The 23,223-nt window shown below is 40.1% G+C and overlaps 1 protein-coding gene across 6 annotated transcripts in view; it reads left to right on the forward strand.

Annotated features, from left to right (window-relative positions):
* The window catches only part of LOC130538166 (dynein axonemal heavy chain 9-like), a 152,975-nt gene that overhangs the window by 106,322 nt on the left and 23,430 nt on the right, over nt 1-23,223 (forward strand). For 5 of the 6 annotated variants that reach the window (XM_057055548.1, XM_057055538.1, XM_057055563.1 and 2 more), the window contains 8 exons: nt 1,717-1,921; nt 5,509-5,673; nt 6,348-6,488; nt 11,048-11,218; nt 11,387-11,509; nt 13,943-14,136; nt 14,864-15,012; nt 17,953-18,080. In XM_057055548.1, the coding sequence (XP_056911528.1) occupies nt 1,717-1,921; nt 5,509-5,673; nt 6,348-6,488; nt 11,048-11,218; nt 11,387-11,509; nt 13,943-14,136; nt 14,864-15,012; nt 17,953-18,080 (1,276 nt within the window). The remainder of the gene's footprint in view (nt 1-1,716; nt 1,922-5,508; nt 5,674-6,347; nt 6,489-11,047; nt 11,219-11,386; nt 11,510-13,942; nt 14,137-14,863; nt 15,013-17,952; nt 18,081-23,223) is intronic. The other variant, XM_057055580.1, reaches the window with a different exon arrangement.

Here is a 23,223-nt window from a genome sequence, read left to right on the forward strand (position 1 = left end):
AAAAGATGTCATTGTTGCTGATTAGTAAATTTTGCTGTTTAGACAATCTATATTTTTTATTATTAGAAGTGTTTTTCAGACTTTTTAAATGATCTCCATAAACAGGTGAATCGTTTATCATTGATATTTCTAATGTTTATTTTAAATGTTTTGAGAACATCAGTCAAGCTATTTTCATAGAATACAAAGAACGTCAGTTTTTGACTCATAGATGACTCCCAAGTATTGTGTGTTGTATTAGTGTTTGTCATAGCACTTATATATACAATCACTGTTAGGAGTGTGTGATGCTTAAATAGCTTGTTGAACATTTTACAGAGAATAAGATAAAAATGTTCACATTTCTGTGAAGTGAAAGGACAGCCTTCTTTCCACAGAGAGAAATGGGGGTTATCCTGTTCGTGAGTGCACAGTATAAAAGCTGGCCTCTGTAAGTGTATGGGGATATATCGGCATCATGCATCATACAATCTATCATAAGTGACATACCCTTTATGCAGAGTGATGCACTGACCCATCCAAAAATAAACATTTATGTGTTCTAACATTCCATTTAACTACTTTGACTACCCATTTCCTGTAATGTGGAATTTTTTTAGCTTCTAACATTTCTTTTTCTTTCCAGAGTTACAATAATGTTATGCTAGGACCTTATATTGACTTCAGTCTTCTCCATCACATCCCAAAGATTCTGGGACTGCGGTCTTATCGATAGTGGCCAAGCCATAAGTCAAAATGACCTCTCGTGCTCTCTGGACCACTAATTCACAATGTGAGATGGTTGAATCCTCACCTTGTCATTTTTGAATATGTTGATGCCATCAGAGAAGAAAAAGTCCTTTGACTGAAAGAACTGGTGCCTCATGTACAAACACTTTTCTACACTCACGTTCATATTAATCAAGAGTGGAATAACCTTGGAAATCTGCGGTGCTCGATGCCAAATGTGTAGCTGGCAGACACAGATTTCTAGGGCTTTTTAGCTATTGGTGACCCTCAGAGGTGACACTGGGAAACTGTTAATAATGTTCAAAAGAGCACTCCTGAGGGTTATGCACACATTAGCAATAAACAGATGAACAATAATTAACACGCCTACGTCTTTGCAATTACATAGGTGGATATAATAGTATGCATGAAATGGTGCAGAAAACACTGTTAACATTAATGGCAGCTTTGGCACCATTGTTAGATATTGCCATTAATATATATTACAATGGTTACTAGGTTACTTGTTTAATTCCAGATTGCAACTTTTTTTTATATGGGCAATGTATGTTAACTTACCTGCATGCATGTTATGGAAATTTTGACAAAATTATGTGTATCAATACATAAGAATTTAACAACTTTACAAACTTTATGTTTACAGTACAAGATGGCGTATCGTGCATTATACAATCAAAAAGTTGTACAATTTATATGGAAATTGAAAATATTTCAAGATTGATTACACAGTTTTTGTCTTTTGATGGTAAAACAAACTTTGAACAGATTTGTGAGCAGAATATTTTTTAGAATTGTTGATTCGAAATGTGTCTGTCAGAAGAAGCAGGACTTGTAAGAACTATTCTGAATCTTTGAAATAATGGCAAGTAATTATGTCGTGGCTGTTGAAATACTGCCCATCATGAAGTCCTTTTGTACCTACTTTCCTTGATTCACAGAGAAGCTGTAAATGAAGAGTAGTGTTTTGATACTTATTTTTCCTAACAGGTACATAAAGATTGGAGACAAGGAGTGTGAGTTTAATCCCTGTTTCCGCCTCATCCTGCACACCAAGCTTGCCAGCCCTCATTACCAACCTGAGATGCAGGCTCAGTGCACCTTAATAAACTTTACCGTCACTAAAGACGGACTTGAGGACCAGCTGCTGGCTGCTGTAGTCAGCATGGAGAGACCTGACCTTGAACATTTGAAGGTGAGAAAGTATAAGTGAAAATTTTGGCAGATCTCTGACATTTATCTAACTTTTCTAAATGTCTCTCACATGGTTTAGTTGTTCTGAGAGCAATCAATTGCTCCTTGTTAACATATTTTGACTCTCTTACAGCTGCAGCAGGACTTCACTGCTGTCACGTTTCACTGTCCACCTGTAACAGGACAGATCTCAAACAAAATGTGTGTCTTATAAAGACAGCAGGTTCAGAGTTTGATTTAAAAACAGTCACTCAGCCTTGGGAGTGGTTGTGCAAAATGAAATCATTGGCATGCACCAAGCAGAGAAAAGATGTAAGGAGATTGAAGAAACCACCAAAACTGGGTTGAGAACTATCCAACGTATTATTAAAAACTGGAAGGATAGTGGGGAACCATTGGTTTTGAGTTGCTCATATAGGGCCCTGTGATGAAGTGGTGATTCATCCAGGGGTGGACCCTGCCTTCTTATCTTCGTCCATTGTGTACCCTCCCCATGACCCCAAAAAGGATAAAGTTTTTAAGAAGACAAAATGAGCTAGACATTATAAAAACAATGCCACAGCAAATGTGTGCTGCACTCAAACCTAAAGTCAGTCAAATAATGCCCTGGTGATTTCCTCCAGGGTGCAACTTTTTCTCTTTTCACTTGATTTCACTTGTTTATGATCATATATTCACCTCTCCAAAGATCAAATCAGAGTCAAATTTGTTAAGTTGTGGTGTTCTTTTGTGATGTAAATGACTTTCATGTTGAGCCGACTTTGTTGATTGTGACATGTAAACAGCTGTAGCTCAAAGCTGTTGGAGTTAATGGCAGCTTCTGTACTTGCTTGCCAGCTGCACAGCTGGCTTTGGAGAGATAATGATCAGCACATAACTTTCACATCCACTATATGGTCCACAGTCTGACTGTAAATGTTTGTAATCAATGGGAAACTCACTTGATCAAAGCTGCAGCTTCTAATGATGCCTAACCCCTGTTTGCCATTTTAGATCTATCAATAAGTAGTGTTAAAGTAACACAGCAAAGTTCCTTAATTGCACCTCTTATTAGCTAATAGAAACAAAAAAATGTGACTCTAAAAATCTGAAATGGGAGATAATGTAGTTTGTCTGCTAACAGAACTGAAAGATTAACACCCACCAAGCTCTATTTGCATTTTGATGGCTTTTCTGGAGGTGTTCCAGTTTGAATAAAGTCTCTATAGGCAGACCTGTAGTCTTTCATCATGGCCAACTCAGAAGCATTTTAAATAAGTGGAGCAGCACATTCAGACTAAATAAAATCAAAAAGTTATTTTAAGTTCATATTGCTTCAGCAAGTTCCAGTGAAAAGGGAGTCAATTGTGATTTAGTGAAGCTTGTTCAATTAGCATTTTGCTGAGATCAGAGGGTGCACATTGAAAAAAAGCTCTGGGACTCAAATAATGCTCTGAATAACCTTTTACCACAATAAGTAGCAGCACCACCTCCTTGTGCACATACAAGCATGTATTTGAGTTTTTGCACTGAAATAATTCAAACCTAATGAGATACTAAATGCTCCACTTCCCAAATGATATTAACAGAGCAGCTCTATGGTACACTGCAATCATTTGCCTAGAAAAATGATAGACTGAATATTTCATTTTAATCCGAATTAGTGTCTTCTGCTGACTGTTAAGTGTTTGTTTTCCCGCAAGAAAGGGTAATTAAAAGCACACTGTGCCAGAGGAGAGTTAATCTTTAAAACTTACTAACTAACGAGTTTAGAATGCTTTTTGTGGATTGCCCCCCCCCCCCCCCCCCCCCCCACACACACACACACACACACGTGCCAAGACACAGAAGGTCACAGCTAACTCACACTGCTTAGAAGTCCACCACTCAAAATTTATGATGTGCTTTTGTAACAGAAAGCTGACCCCTTAATGTCTCAGCTTAACATCTCGCAAATATCTCAAATGCCTCTTTTTTGGTGAATTTTCTCAGCTTGTAACTCAATTTTACAATTGACGTGAATTTTGTTAATACCTTTGTTTTATTTGCCTCAGTTGGAAGCACAACTACACAATTCATTTTACTAGTTTTAAACCTTTTCTACACTATTTGCTATTGCTCAAATAAAGCTATATCTTAAAAGGCGTTTTGATTGTTCATATCTATCGAAGTTTGAAATGTGTGTACCTGTATGTATTGGGACCCTTTTTAGGACCCAGTTATTTAGGTGTTGGTTAAAAAATGCAGATTAGTAGAAAATTCTTTAACTTTCTGTGGTACAATCTGAGAAATGCATGTTTTTTGTGGAGGGGAAACGCTCCCACAGCTGCCACCTGCAGTGATTAAAGTGGGTGGGGGTTTCCATCTACCATGATGCTTAAAAACCAACATCAGATCCCAGCAAAACTGGAGTAGATGAATGATACAACCATGCATCCCTGTAATTACAAGAGCACAGAGACTAATGTTTATGGAAACTCTAACTAGTCAAAACTGCTCAACCGAACACCACACATTTTAAAGAGAGATGAAGCAGTAAAAACATACTATACTTTGCTCATTCAATGGCTTTCAAACAGTAGCCTTTAAAGGGCCAAATGTTTTGTTTAAATGGAGCATAAAAAGTACTGTTTTAAACCTTATTAGAGGACAGGTAATCCATTTGTTGAGTAAAAGCTATTAACAGAGAACCATGGATGTGTGTAGTCTATGAAATGCCTGTATTAGTTACCTCTGCTGAAGCCCTGCTGCAAGCAAAAGTTATGGATTAGATTTACAAGGTTTTTTTTAACTATAGGTGGGCGGTGAATATTAAATTCAAGCAGCTGAGTGGCACAGATATATCAGTCTATATTTTTAAAAACTAACATAATGTTTATATGGTCAGTTTTTTATATTTTTTTCTTTAGGATTTTTTAAATTTACAACTAAAAAAGATGATCAGTTGTGTATGAACAATTCTGGCCAATATGATTAAAATATTGGACACATTGGAATGCTTCTAATGCCAAACTGATAGAAAGGGCAAATAAATAATAAAAAATATAATATAAATAATAGCTATATAAATAATTAGAATAATAATGGCCAACCTTTTGTTCATCTGAGAATCAATAAAAAATAAAACAGACAAAGAGGCAGACATTTTGCTGAACCTTAAAATTTTAAGGTTCATTTTGCTGAACCTTAAAATGTCTGAATATGATTTTACTTGGATTACAGGCAGGATTAGGTAACTCATTACATTAGTGCATATTCTTCCAAAATACATCAATGGATGTATGTGTTCCACCATCAAAGTTTCTCTACTTCCTCGACTAAATCGACAGTCTTATCACATTTAGGGTTAGGTCACCCAGCAAATGTTTGATGTTAGTAACTAGACGGAATCCCTCTAATCCAGCCAGGAGCACTTTTATGTGCCCGTATAACTGATGCCAAATTGATTAACTCCACCTTTGTGGCACCCTTCAGCATTCATACTCTAATTTGACCCACACCTTGAATATCGCGGACTATCAAAAATAGTGTTAATGTCCGTGTGCAATGTCTGATGCTTGTGTGGATTTGCAAAATTGAAGATGCTTCTGCTTTTCTTTATTTTATTAGTCTGACCTGACAAAGGAGCAGAATGGCTTCAAGATCACTCTGAAGACATTGGAAGACAACCTCTTATCCCATCTGTCCGCAGCTTCGGGAAACTTCCTGGGTGATAATGAGCTGGTGGAAAACCTGGAAATAACCAAACATACCGCAGCTGAAATTGAAGAAAAGGTTGCCTACAGCTCATATACTGCACTTCTGATCTTCTTCTTATTGCAGTTATTCATATACAGTAAAGTTTCAAATCTCATTTTATAATATTTTTATGCTCACCACATGTTGCATCATCTCAAATTTTAGCAATTGATTTTTTTTAATTACATTTCCAGGTTTACAGTTGTCTTAGATCAAATGTTAAAGTGCCGTACTGTTCATATCATACAGTATGTAGTGCATTGTACACTTTATTCTGTACCAAAGCAGGCAGGTCGGCTTAACAGCAGTGCTTGATCTGTAATTTGCAGGATATTGTTCACTGTCATCTTTAGCTACATTCTTATTGTGTAATTTCAAAAGAGTATAACTAACTAATTTTATATTTCAAGATACTTATGAGACAGCACTGTGAGATAACATGTTGTTCTGCAGTCTGTCAGTGACAAATTTAGTGCAGATGTACATTGTCTGCTGCAGAAGACAGGAAGAGAAAGTAAGAAGCACATCAGTTTCAAGTTCTCAGTGTGAAAACATTTATAGTGGAACCGTGCAATTGAAATAGCTCTGCTCTTCACTGGAGGTTGTTTTATTGAACAGCACATAATTTTGTGTTTAGCTGACTGCTGAGTCTTAAGTGTGTCCTGGTCTGTGTCCTTGAGTGTCACATTCTTGCGTTATTTTCACTGTAGGTAAAGGAAGCCAAGGTGACGGAGGTTAAAATTAATGAAGCTCGGGAGCACTACCGACCAGCAGCTGCACAGGCTTCTTTATTGTACTTCATAATGAACGACCTCAATAAAATCCACCCCATGTACCAGTTCTCTCTCAAGGTAGCTGATCTGTTGACACATTATGTTTCCTCCATGCCTTTCTGGTCCTCATTGAGACCCCTCTTTAAACTCATTCTAACTGTCTTTCTTCCATTTGCTCTATGGTCTTTCTGATCTTTGCCCTTCTTTTATTGTGTTTGTGTCTGGCTAATGTGGTAATGTAGAGCACAATGTCTTTCTTATTGTTGGCCAACAAGCGCTGAGAGGAGGCAGTCTGAGATATGGTTTGCAATCACTCTTGACTTGGCAGGTAGCTGCCTCGGCACAAGTTATTACCCAACATAATAGAATGAAAACACATTCAGAGTATGTATGCATATTTGTGTCCTGAACAGAATATCGTAAAAATGTTTGTTATCATCTGTGTTGTGTACACAAGGTTAAAGATATTAAAGCACTTAGAGAGTTTTTTAAAAATCATTTTTCTTATCCACCCGCATATTCCCATCTCAGTCTCAAGATTCAAGATTCAAGATTTACTTTATTCATCCCTGTAGGGAAATTGAATTGTAATAGCACCATAGACATGAAGGAATATAACTATAGTGTATAGACACAAATAGCAGCAGGTGTATTTACAAAGGATAGAAATAGAATAAAATAAAATACAAATAAGATTAGAATGTAGGCATAGAGATAAAAACAAGAATAAATTATAAGCATATTTACATAAATATAGAATAATATAGAAATAAGATTAGAACATTAAACAATTATTGTAATTGAATGGGTTTGGAGGGCACCTGAGCTGATGCATAATTCCAGTTAAGAGAGCACAGCTCTGACAGAGAAGGATGAATTATAGAGTCCAATGGCAGGCGGCAGGAACGACTTCCTGTATCGCTCATTATAATGATGATAAAAATGATATGATAGAACCAATACATACATTTTGAGTCAGACAACAAAAGCAAAAATACACATATACATGTATGTCTGCAAATGTACAGACACATGTGCAGGAAGGGAGAAGTGTATTCCCCCCTTTTCTCCAGCTTCTCGTGTTCCTTCTTTCTGATGCTGCTGTCACTTGGGATTGCTACATCTATCACCACCACTGTCTTCTGGTGTTTATCTATCACCACTATGTCAGGCTGATTGGCCACCACCATCTTTTCAGTCTGGATCTGGAAGTCCCACAGGATCTTGGCCTGCTTGTTCTCCAGCACTTTTGGGGGTGTCTCCCACCTGGACCCTGGGACCTCAAGTCCATACTCAGTGTAGATGTTCCTGTTTACTATGCCAGCCACCTGGTTATGCCGCTCCATGTATGCCTTGCCTGCCAACATATTGCACCCTGCTGTGATATGCTGGACTGTCTCAGGGGTGTCTCCACACAACCTACACCTGGGGTCTTGTCTGGTATGGTAGACCCTGGCCTCTATTTGCTCTGGTATACAGGGCCTGTTCTTGTGTGGCCATGAGTAGTGCCTCTGTGCTGTCTTTCAGTCTGGCCTTATCCAGCCACTGGTAGGTTTTCTCGATATCAGCCGATTCCTCAATTTGTTGGTTGTACGTACCATGCAGGGGCTTATCCTTCCATGATCCCTCAGGCTCCTCTTTGGTAGGCTTTTGTTGCCTGAGGCATTCACTCAGCAGCTGGTCAGTGGGGGCCATCTTCTTGATGTACTCTCAGAGGGTTGTTGTTTCCTCATGGACAGTAGTTCAGACACTTACTAGTCCTTGGCCCCCTTCCTTTCACTTTGTGTACAGTTGGACTTCAGGACGCTGGACTTAGGGTGAAACCCTCCATGCATGGTGGGGAGTTTCCATGTCTTGATGTCAGTGGCTTGTATCTCTTCCAGTGGCCAGGGTATTATGCCCGCAGGTTATCTGATTACTGGCAGGGCATAGGTTTTTATGGCCTGGATCTTATGCTTACCATTCAGCTTATTTATCAGGATCTGCATTAACCTCTGTAGGTACTTAGCTGTGGCTGAGCTCCTAGCTGCCTCCTCATGGTAACTATTTGCTTGTGGGATCCCCAGGTATTTGTAGCTGTCCTGCACATCTGTGATGTTACCTTCTGGTAGTTCAACCCCATCAGTTGCGATCACCTTTCCTCTTCTAGATATCATTCACCCACATTTATCTACTTGGAATGACATCCCGATGTCTTTGCTGTAGATCCCAGTGAGGTGGATCAGGGAGTCAATGTCACGCTCGTTCTTGGCATACAGCTTGATGTCATCCATGTAGAGGAGGTGGCTGATAGTTGTTCCACTTCGGAACTTGTACCCTTAGCCACTCTTTGTGATGATCTGGCTGAGGGGGTTTAGGCCCATGCAGAACAGCAGGGGGGACAGGGCATCTGCTTGATATATGCCACATGTGATGCTCACCTGCGCAATTGGCTTTGAGTTGGCCTCCAGAGTCGTGTTCCACAGCTTCATGGAGTTCTGGATTAACACTCTCAGTGTCCTGTTGATGTTATACAGCTTTAGATTCTCCAGTATCCATGTGTGCAGCATCGAGTCATAGGCGTTCTTGTAATCAATCCAGGCAGTGCACAGGTTGGTGTGTTGTGTCCTACAGTCCTGGGTGATTGCCCTGTCGACCCGTAGTTGGTGCTTGGCACCTCTGGTGTTGTTGCCTATGTCTTTCTGTGCTCTGCTCATGTATTGATCCATGTGCCTGCTGATCTTAGCCACTATGATGCCTGATAGGAGCTTCCATGTGGTGCTGAGGCAAATTATGGGCCGGTAGTTGGATGGTATTGTGCCCTTTTGGGGGTCCTTCATTATGAGGACTGTCCGGCCCTGGGTTAGCCGTGCTGGGTGGTTCCCTGATTTTAGCAGCTGGTTCATCTGTGCTGCCAGGCGTTCATGGAGTGCAGTCAGCTTCTTAAGCCAGTAGGCATGGATCTTATCAGACCCTGGTGCTGTCCAGCTCTTCATTTTGGACTCTCTTGTTTGGATATCTACTAAGGTGATGACTACTGCCTCTTGTTCTGTAAGTTGGCTGTGCTCTGACTATAGGTCTTACAGCCATTGGGCATTAGTGTTGTGTGTTGCCCCTTTCTCCCAGATACTCTTCCAGTATTGTTCAGTCTCAGCCCTGGGTGGGTCTGTTGTCATCTTGTTGCCCTGCCATTGAGAGTAGACCTTTGCTTGGTGGAGAACACCTTGTTTATTTTCCTTGCCTCCACTTCTCTTGTGTACCGCTTCGGTCGGGTAGCCAGGGCTGTGAGCCTTTGCTTAGCAATCGTAGACAGTTTAGCCTTCTCCTTCATGGGGCCATTTGCTCCTTCTGGCTGTTAATGCTCTTCATCTTATAGCCAAGCATCTGTAGGATTACTGTTGCCGCTGCATACATCAGCAGATTGGTCTCAGTGATGGTAGTGGTACGGATGGTTGTCAACACACCCACCCACCCACACCCACACACACATATACACACACACATACACATTATTGTAGTTCTTGAGAAAACTTTATGTATGAGCAGCTGAATTTATGCAAATCAAATATTTTATAATAATATAATAATATGTGTTTCAAAGGTGAATGTTATCGAGATGTTACAAATGCAGGGAAAACAGAAAAGTACATTAGCTTTCCCACAGCCTGTCAGCCCCAATTTGCACTCCTCCAAAAACTCCAGTTCTTGGCTTTATTTTTCTCCTTGGTCTGCTGGGTGATGATAAGGTCAGGCTTGTCAGGTCTCAGCTTCTTAACACGGATTTTCTCTTCCATCGTCCTTGTGAATTCGTAGACAAATAAGGATCTCACCAAATTCAGTGGAATATGCACCTCGCTCCTTATTTTTTCCATCATCCCTCTGATTGACTGACTCACCATGACCACAACCTTTTCTTTTCTAAACCAGGATTTTTGCATTTTTCTGTATAGAGGGCAATATTTTCAGCACCAGGCAATAAAATTCTGTGGTATTGAGTGGCCATAATATTTATTAATTATCCCATGCAACTATCCACAACTGGCTATTTTGCTGCACTGCTGGGGCACTGAGACCAGTGCCCCAAGATGAATTGGTGTCTATTGATATTCAGTGGTGAATGAATGTCAGTTGGAAGAATTGTGGTTTATATAATTCATTATGCATGTAGTCACACAACTAGGCAAAAGGAACATTTGACTGAAATTGTAAAAATCTATTCTGCATCATTTCCCCCTCTTATCAGGCAAGGTGGTGCCCCAGGAGACCCTTTGGGTTGGGCACTACTATCCCAAATCATTACACTACCAAATTTTACTGCTAGTATGAGGTCCCTTTTCTGAAATGCTGTATTACTTTACACTGAATGATAAACAAATGCTAGTTTAATCTATGCTTTAACAGGATGGGTACTCACTTTATCCATACAGGAAAGGTTTGCCTCCCCCCCAATAGTAAATAAAGGGGTTTATCTTTATTATCTTTGTCTAATACTTAAATTTGGTTGATAAACTGAAACATGACAAAAAGTGTGACAAACATGCAAAAAAAGAAACTGTATACACCTATGGAATGTATAATGATTTTGACTACTTTGGTTCATGTTCAGTAGTACATATGGACATTGAACTGAATGTCGTATCTACTTTGCAAACCCTCAGGCGTTCAGTGTCGTCTTCCAGAAAGCGGTTCTGAAGGCTGAGCCAGACGAGGATCTGAAACAACGGGTGTTGAACCTAATTGAGAGCATCACCTCCTCTGTTTTCCAATACACGACCAGAGGATTGTTTGAGTGTGACAAGCTTACATACATCGCTCAGCTTGCTTTCCAGGTACAGGCATGGAACACTTGCATATCTGTTATGCTGCAGCCTCACTGCTAAATCAATTACTTGCCCAAGACCCGCCATCCCCTTTTGGATCTAATTAAGCAAAAAAGAGAAATGTTGCATGCTAAAAATATTTTCATTTAAACTTATTCTTGTTTGCTGTGTCTCAAGATTCTGATGATCAATAAAGATATAAACACTGCAGAACTGGATTTCCTTCTAAGATATCCTGTCCAGCCAGGTGCAACATCACCTGTAGTTTTCCTGTCCAACCACTCCTGGGGAGGAATCAAGGTACAGAATGGAGCTACTCACATCATTGTTGCTTTTAAATGTAAAAGAGTATTGTTCTTTTGTGTTTATAGGTTGAATTTGTTGTACAATTTCTTGTCGCATGCAAAGATGAAAAGAAAAAAATTCATTTTAGGAATTTTATTAGTTTTGTCCAGAATTTAGTTATCCATCCCAGAATCCTACCTGCACTTTTCTGTCACTGTGATTCACCATTGTCCACACTGCTTCTGCAAAAACATGTAGTCAAAATTTTTACAAAATTGTATTACATAATGAGTTTTCCAACTCAAGACCTCTTTATTTTATGTTTGCAAAAATGATTTTATGTAAAATATTTTTGGACTCTTTTGGCCTATCTTTATGCCTGTCATTTTGGAGGAAGATAACAGTTGTTTTGTTTTTTTTAGCCTCCAGTACTTTAAGCACTTAGCTGATGTTGTTATTATGACATAATTTGCACAGCCAAGTCATTCAGTGATATGGTTTCCTAAAATATTCTTGAAAATGCCATCAGGGTTGTGTTTGAGCAAAACCAGCACTCAGACTGCAGGGCTTTACCCTTGTGACACTATTGCATTTCAACATTGAAAGGGCACTGGAACAAATTTTGCCTGGCAAACAACTCACAGAAACAACGTCTGGCAAAGCAGCATTGGGATGTAGAGCAGCAGAGCTTCCCTGTCTTGTCATATCAGTTTAGTCGCAGATTAAACCAACCAGTAGTATGTTTTTAGCCCACTATGCGCATGAATTTTTCACCCTGTACTAGGATATTCCTCCTAGGATACAATATACAATTGTTTGCATTTTATCCCATATTTCAATCAACATATTTAATATTACCTCCTAAAATAAATGAATGCTATTTGTAAATAAATATATCAGAATAATGGCCCAAGAGAAATTAAGATTTCCTTAAGTAAGTATTGTATTTTATAGTGACTGGAAACCCACCATCGTACAGTAGCGGGAGATCATCAAATTTGTTGAAGTTACAGTCATTGTGGCCAAAATTTTGAGGGAACATAGTTAAATGAAATTAGAGAAATAGACTCCATATTTTATACATGTATCATTGTAATGGAAAGAGGAACTATCTGAAAGACAATAACTCCGTGACATCTACTGAGCTAAGCAAGCAGTAATATATACTTCAGGCAACACTCAGTTTGTGACATTTTGGGTTTAATTTTGAACTCTTGAAGAAGCCTTGTTGAAAAATTGCTCTAACTTGCCACTGTATCCTACAGAATGAAAAGTTATGAATGTAACTACAGTAGGCAATAAATATTCCCATTAGCATGCACAGTGTGGGTATTTATAACAGCAATATCACCTGTAACCCCTGTTTAGCAAAGACCAACCTTATGCTGGTGGGAGGCAGCACACTCACGGCGTGTACCAACAAAAGGTGACACACCCAACCAAAAAGTCCACAAGCAAATAAAGTTGGCTCTTTCAATCACTAGATGTCAGGAGGTAAATGTGCAAATGAAACTATCACTGACAAATATTCCACCAGGAAAACAGAGTAAAGCATTATTCTAAACAGATCTGAGGAAATATACCATTGTCCAGAAAAACAGACAACAAACTGCTGGGGGGAGGCAGTGCACATGCAGCCTATACCAACAGAGATTAATACACAATAAACTCACCTGCAGGTGAAGCTGTAGGAAGGAAGGAAGGAATCCATAGGGCACACACATGCAATGAACTAGCTATAGTCCATACCTCAAGAACGGTCACTGATCATACTGTAACCACTAGCAGGAGAGGTAACTTTGGCAGTCCGCTCAATGCTTTGCGATGCAGTCCAGTTGTTAAGATTCAACTACTGGAATCTTCCTCCCTTGCTGGTTTGATTATGTATCGTAATATTTACATTTGAGTTTCATGCTTTTGATTTTTGTCAGCCAAAATTATATTTCTGATATTCAGTATAGAATCTCCTAATTATTCAGTATAGAATCTCCTTTTTCTCTGACACATTATTTTATCTTTCAGCTATTAGTTTGAGCACCCTGCAGTCCAAAAGGCTGTGCGTGTGTGTGTCTGTGTACTCATCATGGCGCAGACCAGCTGGAGGCTGTGCAATATGAGGTTTCTGTCATCTACAGCATCACATCAAACCATTTCTGCAGTGGATGCACATTCAACCCTCAACCCATTATGAAAGAGATGCTGTTTACTCAGCATTTCTGTTATACACATGCGTACAGATAAGCACACATTTCTGTTCTTTATCGCGTTTTTGTTTGGTTTCTTTTTTTCACCAATTTTTGCAAACAAAGTTTATGCTTTTGCTGTGCACAGCCAAATGGTCAAGAAATTTAACATGCATCACTGAACACAGACTAGCAGAGCTTTTAAAAATACATTAGCTTTTTCATGTTTTTCTGGGTGTGCTATTTTTCTTGTCGTCAACACCAGGCCCTGTGCTCCATGGAACAGTTCAAAGATCTAGACCGAGACATTGAGGGCTCAGCCAAATGCTGGAAGAAGTTTGTGGAGTGTGAGTGTCCAGAAAAAGAGAAATTTCCGCAGGAGTGGAAGAATAAAACATCACTCCAGAAACTGTGCATGATGAGAGCACTGAGGTCTGACCGTATGACATACGCAGTCAGGTGAGAAGTGGGGTCATAGCTTTACTTCTTGATCTTTTGACCTGCACATTTGATGAAAGGGAAAGTGTTAAACATCTTAACCTCTGGCGTTTATCTAACAACTTAACTTCTGCAACCCTCCTTTTGCTGCAGCACATTTTTCATTGCAGATACATGCTATACTAGTTCTAATTGTCATTTGAATGGTAATTCTTTGTTATTTTGCAACATGTAGGCATTTATTCTTTTGAAAGAGACTTTAAAATTCCTTTTGAAATTACATTTAGTAAGTGATAATGGCTAATTAACTGCATTGAAAAATGCATTTATTAGTAACATTTTTTTATTTCTTGCTAGTGATTTAGAAAAATGCAATCAAGCGCACTGTGGTGATGTATAAAAGCCAAGCGATTAAAAATGTGATTCTGGATCATTATGAAATGCAGAAATTAGCAATGGTAAGAAGCAGCAAACTGTATAAAGCCCAACGATTATCACACAGAATAAATCTGTTATATTGTATCAGTATATTTGATGAACTAAGCATCCTTCAAATTAGCCCTTCAATGGATGCAGGAAGTTAAGTGCCAGTGACTGCTGAGTCGTGACTAAAGTTAATATGTTTCCTTTATGCAGCTGTCAGTACGTATAAGTAACTGCTACAGAACTCCTGCAGCTATGCAGCTTGTCGCGCTAAGATAATAAAAAAGTGTTGAGCAGAACTGAGTCATTCATATTCTCCCCACAGAGACTTTGTAGAGGAGAAACTCGGGAGCAAGTATGTGATTGGCAGAACACTGGACTTCGCTGTCTCTTTTGAAGAATCAGGCCCAGCTACACCAATGTTTTTCATCCTCTCTCCTGGAGTTGATCCTTTGAAGGATGTGGAGAAACATGGTAATATTTTCCATTTGTTTTTATATATACTGAGCCATTAAATTCAGCCTTTTAAGTATGTTTATTTTCATGCCTTAACAGAAACACTGCATTGAGTATTTGATTTTGTTTTTTTAATTAATATTATTTTCCTATTATCTCGTCATTTCAACATAGTCCTTTATAAAGAGAAAGCCTGTTATAGTTAAGATTGCATGATTTCCAGGTGGATTACTACTTGACAAGAAATAGTGTTTTTTCCAACACATTGCTGTGTGCTGGTGCCGTTATCAGCCATCTCTGCTGATGCACAACAACTTCTGGGTAGATTGAAGGGATTGTATTAAAGGTCATGAATATATGAGATCACTACACTTCTTTGAGGCATCAAAAAGAAAATGTCATATTTTGCATTACTGTTTAAATAACGTTGATGGCGGAAAGATGATATGATTTTATGTTTGACCTCAAATTGGCTGAAAAGCAACAACTGAAAATCCACTGAATGGACACTTTTGAATCTTTTGCGAGAACAAAAATATATTGATTTGCAGGAATATGAAAATAGTTAGATTAATATCAAGAATAAAATAAACACAATGAGGAATATTTTATAATTTAATCATTCAATCAATAATTATTCAATATGCATCAATTAAAAAAAGAAGACATTGTCTCTTTTTTAGATAAAAGGTAACATTAAGCAACACTCAGTTTAAATACTGCTGAATTGGAACTGAACAGACCTATAGGTGACACAATCGGAAATTCATACAAATATTTTGTTTTTATTTTATGTGGTGTAGTTTTATATTTTAAATAGCATTAGATTGACACAACATCAGTTAAATTAACTGTAAAGTTGCCACACACAGAATTCTTGGCTGCTTTTTGGGAAAATCCTCTGCCAATACAATAGCAGAGAGCTCTCCTGTTTATAAGGGCTTTTGTTGATAATTAGCAATGCCCTCAATTTAAGTCAATTGCACTAAAGCTGAAAGTAACCAATCACGGCCTCTGCTACAGAGAGAGCAAGATGATGAATCGCATGAGCCATGTTACACTGAACCACGAGAGATGCTTTTCATTTATTGCTGTGACTATTGGGTTTCTAATTGGTATTTGGCATCAATTAGATTTCCATTCGATAGGCAATGTGATTTTTGCATGCTCTGCAGAGGGTTAATATGAGACAAAAGCTTCTCTAGTGTTCAGTTTGAGGTTGGAGATTTACTGAAAGGGGTGTCAGGAACCATACAAGAACCCAAGAGCGACACCAGAGTTCGGTTGAACACAGCTTTATCAATCCAAAAGGCATCACCAGATAGTGATCGTAGTGGCCGGCCAGGGTGTTGAACGCTATCTTCCACTCGTCGCCCTCCCGTATACGGACCAAGTGGTAAGCATTTCATAGATCCAGCTTGGTGAAGATCCTTGATCCCTGGAGCAGTTTGAAGGCTGAGGAGATAAGGGGCAGCGGGTACCGGTTCTTAACGGTGATTTTGTTGAGGCCCCGGTAGTCGATACTCATACTTTATACTCATACTAGTACTTTAATACTATACTTTAAACTACAGGCCATCGAATATGCGGCTGAAAATGGCAATCGAGCAGCTGCAAGACATTTTAATGTAAATGAGTCCATGGTCAGAAAGTGGAGAAAACAAGAAAGCGAACAAAAGTGAGGAAGACGAAGCTGAGTTTCTGTGGGAACAAAACAAGGTGGCCCGAGCTGGAAGACCGAGTGGAACAGTTGGTTGTGGAACAGCAAACAACTGGAAGGGGCGTCTCTACTGCCACCATTCGACAAAAGGCCAAAGCGATTGCTGAAGAAATGGACATTGAGCACTTCCAAGGAGGTGCATCTTGGTGTTTTCACTTTATGAGGAGGCGGCATCTCTCCATACGCGCAAAGACAACTGTTGCGCAGCGGCTGCCCACAGATTACCAGGAGAGGGTGGCCATGTTCCGCACCTACTGCTGTGACAAGATAACCAAGATAACCCAGCCACATCTATGAGGCAGCGGCGCGCAAGTTATGCCACCATATGTGGGTGGATTGTAGACGCATGGGCTATGATATTCATGTATTGTAAGAGCTTTCACAAAAGTCGGCATCAACGCTGAAGCGGAACCGGTCGGTGAGTCTGATTCAGATGATGAAGAAGAGGAATTTGGGATGTTGGACATTGAAATAGCGCAGCTGTTTAATTCAGATACAGAAAATGAAAACTTTGATGGTTTTGTGGCGGAAGAATGAATATTTTGTTCAATAAATGTGTCCAAACTCACTGTTTTATTTCTGTCAGTTTTTGCTGTATGTTTTAGCATGTGCCTAATAATACAGTGCGCCTTATGTATGTTTTAAATACAGATATAGCACCCATAACTGAGACTGCACCTTTTATTACAGTGCGCCTCATGGTCATGAAAATATGGTATTCCCAGGCCAGTAGGGAGGCATTAAACCTCACCATGCCCTGGGTATTACATGTGGCCTCCTCAAAGTGGGATGTGCCCTGAAAATCTCACCAGGGACACTCCAGAGGGCATTCCAACCAGTTGCCCAAACTGCTCATCTGGCTCTTTATAATGGGCTGATGTGGTTTCATCTGAGCTCCTCCCCAATGATGGTGCCTCTATTCCAGAACTTTATTTCATTTATTTTCTTTTTCTTGAAAACTTTTATCACTTTGAGGGTCACGGGGAGGGTGCTGGAGCCTATCCCAGCTGCATATTGTTGAACATAGGGTATCCCCCCCCTGGATGATTTGCAAGCTCATCGCTGGGCCTTATGTGAGCAATTGTGGGTTTGGTACCTTGCTCAAAAGTACCTTGCCATTGCTCTGAAAGTGTTCTGGCACCTCTCCCTTATACCACACCCTCCATTTTTTCCCCCAAAAACATCATATTTGTGACATTTTGTATGAAATCCCATCATAATATCTTGTTTTGTTTCAGGAAAGAAGCTTGGTTTTACATTTGACAACAACAACTTCCACAATGTTTCTCTGGGTCAAGGTCAGGAAATTATTGCGGAACAAACACTTGAGCTGGCTGCCAAGAAAGGTCACTGGGTTATTTTGCAGGTACAGTGAAACGTCTCAGATTTGTTGTTCTTTGTTGTTCTCGCTCTGTCAATCATTCTTTAATGTTTTTTGTATATACCCAAGTTGAGTGTATATTTACTCAGACAACTATAGTGTGAAATAGCCCATTTGTAAAATCTATTAGATATATCTTTTGCAAGTTTAGAACTAATTTATATCAAGAATAGCACTCAGGAATCTAGCATTTTTAGATAACTGAACACATATGGTACACTAACTCTAGACTGAATTTTTTGTGTATTATATCTAGTGCTGCTGTACTAGATATAATACAATATAATAAATATACACACACACACACACACACACACAGCAGCTGTGTCTGTTCCGGTCTTATCTGGAGGGCAAATCTGGTGTTTGCATTTTAAGTGGAAACCTTGGTGGAATTCTAATGGGAAGTATCGACAGACATGAGCTGCAGGCCAGCCACTGCAGGACACCCTCTTTCTTTTAGTTTAAACAGCTGGTAGAAGTATAAAAAATAAATCAATTAAAAAGGGTGCCATCATTCTTTGCCTCAGACTCAGGATAGCAAAGACAAGCACTTGTGTAATTACCTTTGCATAAGAATCCCAATCGATAGCTTTAAAATTGCATTGTCCCCTTGGCAACAAACCTCCCACTTGCATTATCATCAGCTGTCTGCCTATGGAGAGCCATCTCTGTGGCATGGAGGAAAACCAAGAAAAGGAAATAGTTCTCATCACCACTCTAACCTTCTCAATTGGGGAGAGTGGATAAATAAAATAGACTTACCATATTTTTTTAGTTGTGATCAAAATCTCATGTGTTGTTCTTTTGACTTTGAACCACAGCTTTATATTATTTGATTTGTCCCCATTCAAAGTTAGCACAGTTAAGTACAAACACCTGCATTTTCTTACCCTGCTGTATCTTATGGAGACAGAGTCTTGTTTATGTGTATGTTTTCATTCTTTCTGACTTGCTCTAATTACAAGATGCCAAAAAAGTTGCAGCCACACTCTCCAATCATCAAGCACAGGTTAAGATGTCATGATTAAATGAGTTTTCAAATCATACCAACCAGGAGACTAATGTAGCTATACTTTCAGCATTTTTCTGCCAGTTTGGGTGCAATATTTGAGGAACTGCATCATTTGAAGGAACATATCAGATGGAACATGTTTTCAGAAGTGGGCAGTCACTGCCAACACAAAAGAAAAAAAAAATCTTGAAAACAAGGTATGCCGATTATTGCATACATAATGCTAAATTTGGTCACTATTGTTGACTTAAAGTGGAACAGCAAAATCTTGTAAGATGATTACACAATTGGCACCTTATGAGGGGGAAGCAGCACTCCACCAACAATTTTTATAGTGCAGATAGGGATCTTCTGACCTCAACATGGGATATTGTTGGACAGTGGAAGGAATATTTTGAGGAGCTCCTCAATCAGGTTGTCTCACCTTCCACTGAGGAAGTAGAGCTTGGGGAGTCCTCTGAGGAGGACTCTGCCATCACCGAAGCTGAAGTCACCGAGATGGTTAACAAGGTCCTTGGTGGCAAGACGTTGGGGGTGGATGAGATCCGCCCTGAGTACCTCATGTCTCTGCCTCTGCAACGTCGTGTGGTAGTTGGGAATACTGCCATTGAAGGATGGTGGTACCTCTTTTTGAAACTGGAGGGTTTATTCTAACTATAGGGGGATCACACTCCTCAGCCTCCTTGGCAAAGTCTTCGCCAGGGTACCGGAGAGGAGAATTCGGCCGATAGTAAAACCTCGGATTCAGGAGGAACAATGTGGTTTTCATCCTGGATGTGGAACACTGGACCAACTCTATACCCTCAGCAGGGTGCTTGAGGGTTCATGGGACTTTGCCCAACCGGTCAACATGTGTTTTGTTGATCTGGAAAAGTCATCCGACCGTGTCCCCCAGGGTATTCTATGGGGGGTGTTCTATGAGTATGGGGTTTGAGGCCCTCTGTTAAGGGTTTGGTCTCTGTACCACCGGAGCAGGAGCTTGGTTCACATTGCTGGCAGTAAGTCAGACCTGTTTCCAGAGCATGTTGGACTTTAGCAGGGCGGTCCTTTGTCACCAGTTCTGTTCGTAATCTTTATGGACAGAATTTGTTGGCGTAGCCAGGGACCAGAGGGAGTCCAGTGTGTGTACCACAGGAGTTCTTCTCCGCTTTTTGAAGATGGTGTTGTCCAGTTGGCCTCATCAAAACAGGAGCTCCAGCATGTACTTGAGTGGTTTTGGTGCCGAGTTCGAAGCAGCTAGAATGAAAATTAGTGCCCTCTAAATCCAAGGCCAAGGTTCTCAACTCGAAAAGGGTGGTTTGCCTCCTGCCTCAGGTGGAGGAGTTCAGGTATCGTGAGGTCTTGTTCACGAGTGAGGGAAAGCTTGAGCATGAGATTGAGAGTGAATCGGTGCAGCCTCTGCAGTTATGCAGTCATTTGTACTGGACTGTTATGGTAAAGAGAGAGCTAAGTCGCAAGGTGAAGCTCTCGATTTAGTCTACGCTCCTACTCTCACCTATGGTCATGAACAAAGTGTATCCATCATTTTAAATTCTGACCTTATCATCGGAATGTTGCATCTGAAATCAAGATTTGTAAGACCAGCCAACACCTTCTAGTGTCAAATTTTGATGAGCATCACTTCCTGTTCTTAGCTTACAGGAGGGTACTCGGTGTGATCTGCTGCTGTAACCTATCTTCTTCAAGGTTTGACATGTTGTGCGTTCAGAGATGGTGTCTGGAATTCCTTGCCTGTAATGAGTAGTTATTTGAGTTACTGCTGCCATTCTCAAACAAGTCACATTCACATCAACAAGGAATTTCTCTCTACACATTATGTACACCATTCTTTGAGATGGTTATGCATGAAAATCTCAGTAGATCTCCAGTTGTTAGGGTTTAAGTTTCTTCCCGGACCCGAAAGCAGGCAAAACGCAGTGGTAAAAGTTCAAGACCAAGTCTTTATTCAAAACATCAAATTAGCAGTCCTCCTGGACTGCAGGAAAGCACTTGTCCAGTCTTCCGGGGCGCACAGAGAGCTCCAGCGCGGACCCAACACAGGAGTCAGGTCCTGTGTGTTCTCCAGTCCAGCTGGGCGGCGTGGAGACCTCGAACGTGCAGGGAGAAGCGTATCAACGAGTTGTAGAACAATCAGTGAAGAGGAAACAAGAGTCAGCTCCACCATGGCGAAACACCAAACTCTCCAGCGCTGGTAGACAGGCGCTCCGTCCATAAATAGGTGGCCTGATGAAGACCGCCAACAGGTGCGTCTGCCTGCAGCGCCAGCTGTTACCAATATCGGCTCCTCCACACCCCTGCAGGAAGAAACACACACAACCACACAAACACACAACCTTGGACCCCAACACCAGTTTCTGAAATACTCAGAAAGCCCCTCTGGCACCAACAACCGTGCCATGTGTGAAGTCACTAAAATCCCCTTCTTTCCCCATTCTAATGCTCAGTTTGAACTTCATCAAGGTATCTTGATTATGCCTACATTCCTAAAAGAGATGAGTTGCAGCCATGTGATTAGCTGATTAGCTATTTGTGTTAACAAGACGTTTTACATGTGTACCTAATAAATTGGCCAGTGAGTGTATGTAATGGAGTGAGCAATTTTCCTTCAGATGTTTATCTTACTGCTTATGTCAGTATGGCATCTGTCTCGTTCACAACGCTAGAATGTGTCCTTACCACTGCAGCCCAGCTATGCAGCTGTTGTCTCTGCTGATCTCTATTGAATGGATTTCTGTGTGTGAAAGAGAAACAATTTTCCAGTTCACATGCATGTGTGTTGCACTTTACCTCAGGTTGTATTTGATTGTGATGCTTCAAAGACCTAGCCAGTGGTGTCTTCTAAACAGTTTTAGATTCCAGTTTTATATTATTATGTAAATAGCTGACTGTTTGATGCAGTATCTGTGCAGCCATCACAGAAGCTGAGAGGCCCTTATCAAGAAGACGTTAAGGGAACAAAAAGTACTGCACCTGAAAGTTAATTAAAAAGCCATAAAGTAGTGGCTGCTCCTCTGTCTTGTTTGTTTGTCTCTTTTTTTTCTCTCACCCCGCAGCCCAAGGATGAATGGTTTCATTACAGTGATGAGTTCTGAGGCAGTCTCTCACTTTTCTTTTGTTTGGTCTTTGCTGCCAAATTCTTTACATGCCAGAAGGAAGCATTACACTCTGGTTTCATGAAAAACCTTTTGGGTTAAGACTTTTAATTTGTAAACTATTCATTATTCTCTGGGGCACTTTTAGGCAAACTAACTATACAGCACCTTGCTCCTTCTGGCTTTCTGTTTTGTTTTTTCCTCTTTTCATGTTTGAAAATGACTCCCCCTACACACACCAACCTCAGTGGTGTTCTGGTCCCTTCATTTGAAAAGCAGTCCAACTTCAGCCATTGCAAGGAAGATTAAAAATGAGGGGCAAAGAGAAATGACAAAGTCAAGAGGCTTATGAATTAATGACTGCAGTTATTAGTGCTGTAATTAGATTTAGGGAATACGCAGTGCTGCATGGTTAGACTTGTGTGTAAGGCTTCTTTAACAAACTGGTAAGAAGGGCTGGCTCACTCCTGTACTGTTCTCTGGACTCCGTTGATGAGGTGGGTGAGAGGAGGATGTTAGCCAAGCTGACATCAATTATGAACACCCCCTCTCACCCCCTACATGAGACTGTGGGGGCCTTAAACAGCTCCTTCAGCAGCAGACTGTTACACCCACGGTGTAAAAGGGAACGTTACTGCAGGTCATTTATCCCAACTGCCGTCAGATTGTACAACATTCACGACTCTTAATGTAGCACCAATAACCCAACGTTGGCATATTTGCACTAACTAATCATCCTACCTCTGGAATGTCTTATTTGCACATCTTATTTGCACCTTCATTTTTCTTCACACTGTCTGACATTCCTTGTGTACATAATTTTTAATTTCTGTATATACTGTATAATGTACATAGTAATGTACATAATATAAGTCTTTTAATTTTTTTCTTTTAGTACTATTCTGTATTGTACACCACGGGCTACTGCTGTAACATGTAATTTCCCCGATGTGGGATCAATAACGTTTTTTATCCTTTATCCTTATCCTTATTCACAAGATATCCTCTAACTGTCAGAACAGTG

Source organism: Takifugu flavidus, chromosome 1, assembly GCF_003711565.1.
Source record: "Takifugu flavidus isolate HTHZ2018 chromosome 1, ASM371156v2, whole genome shotgun sequence".
NCBI classification, from domain to species: Eukaryota; Metazoa; Chordata; class Actinopteri; order Tetraodontiformes; family Tetraodontidae; genus Takifugu; species Takifugu flavidus.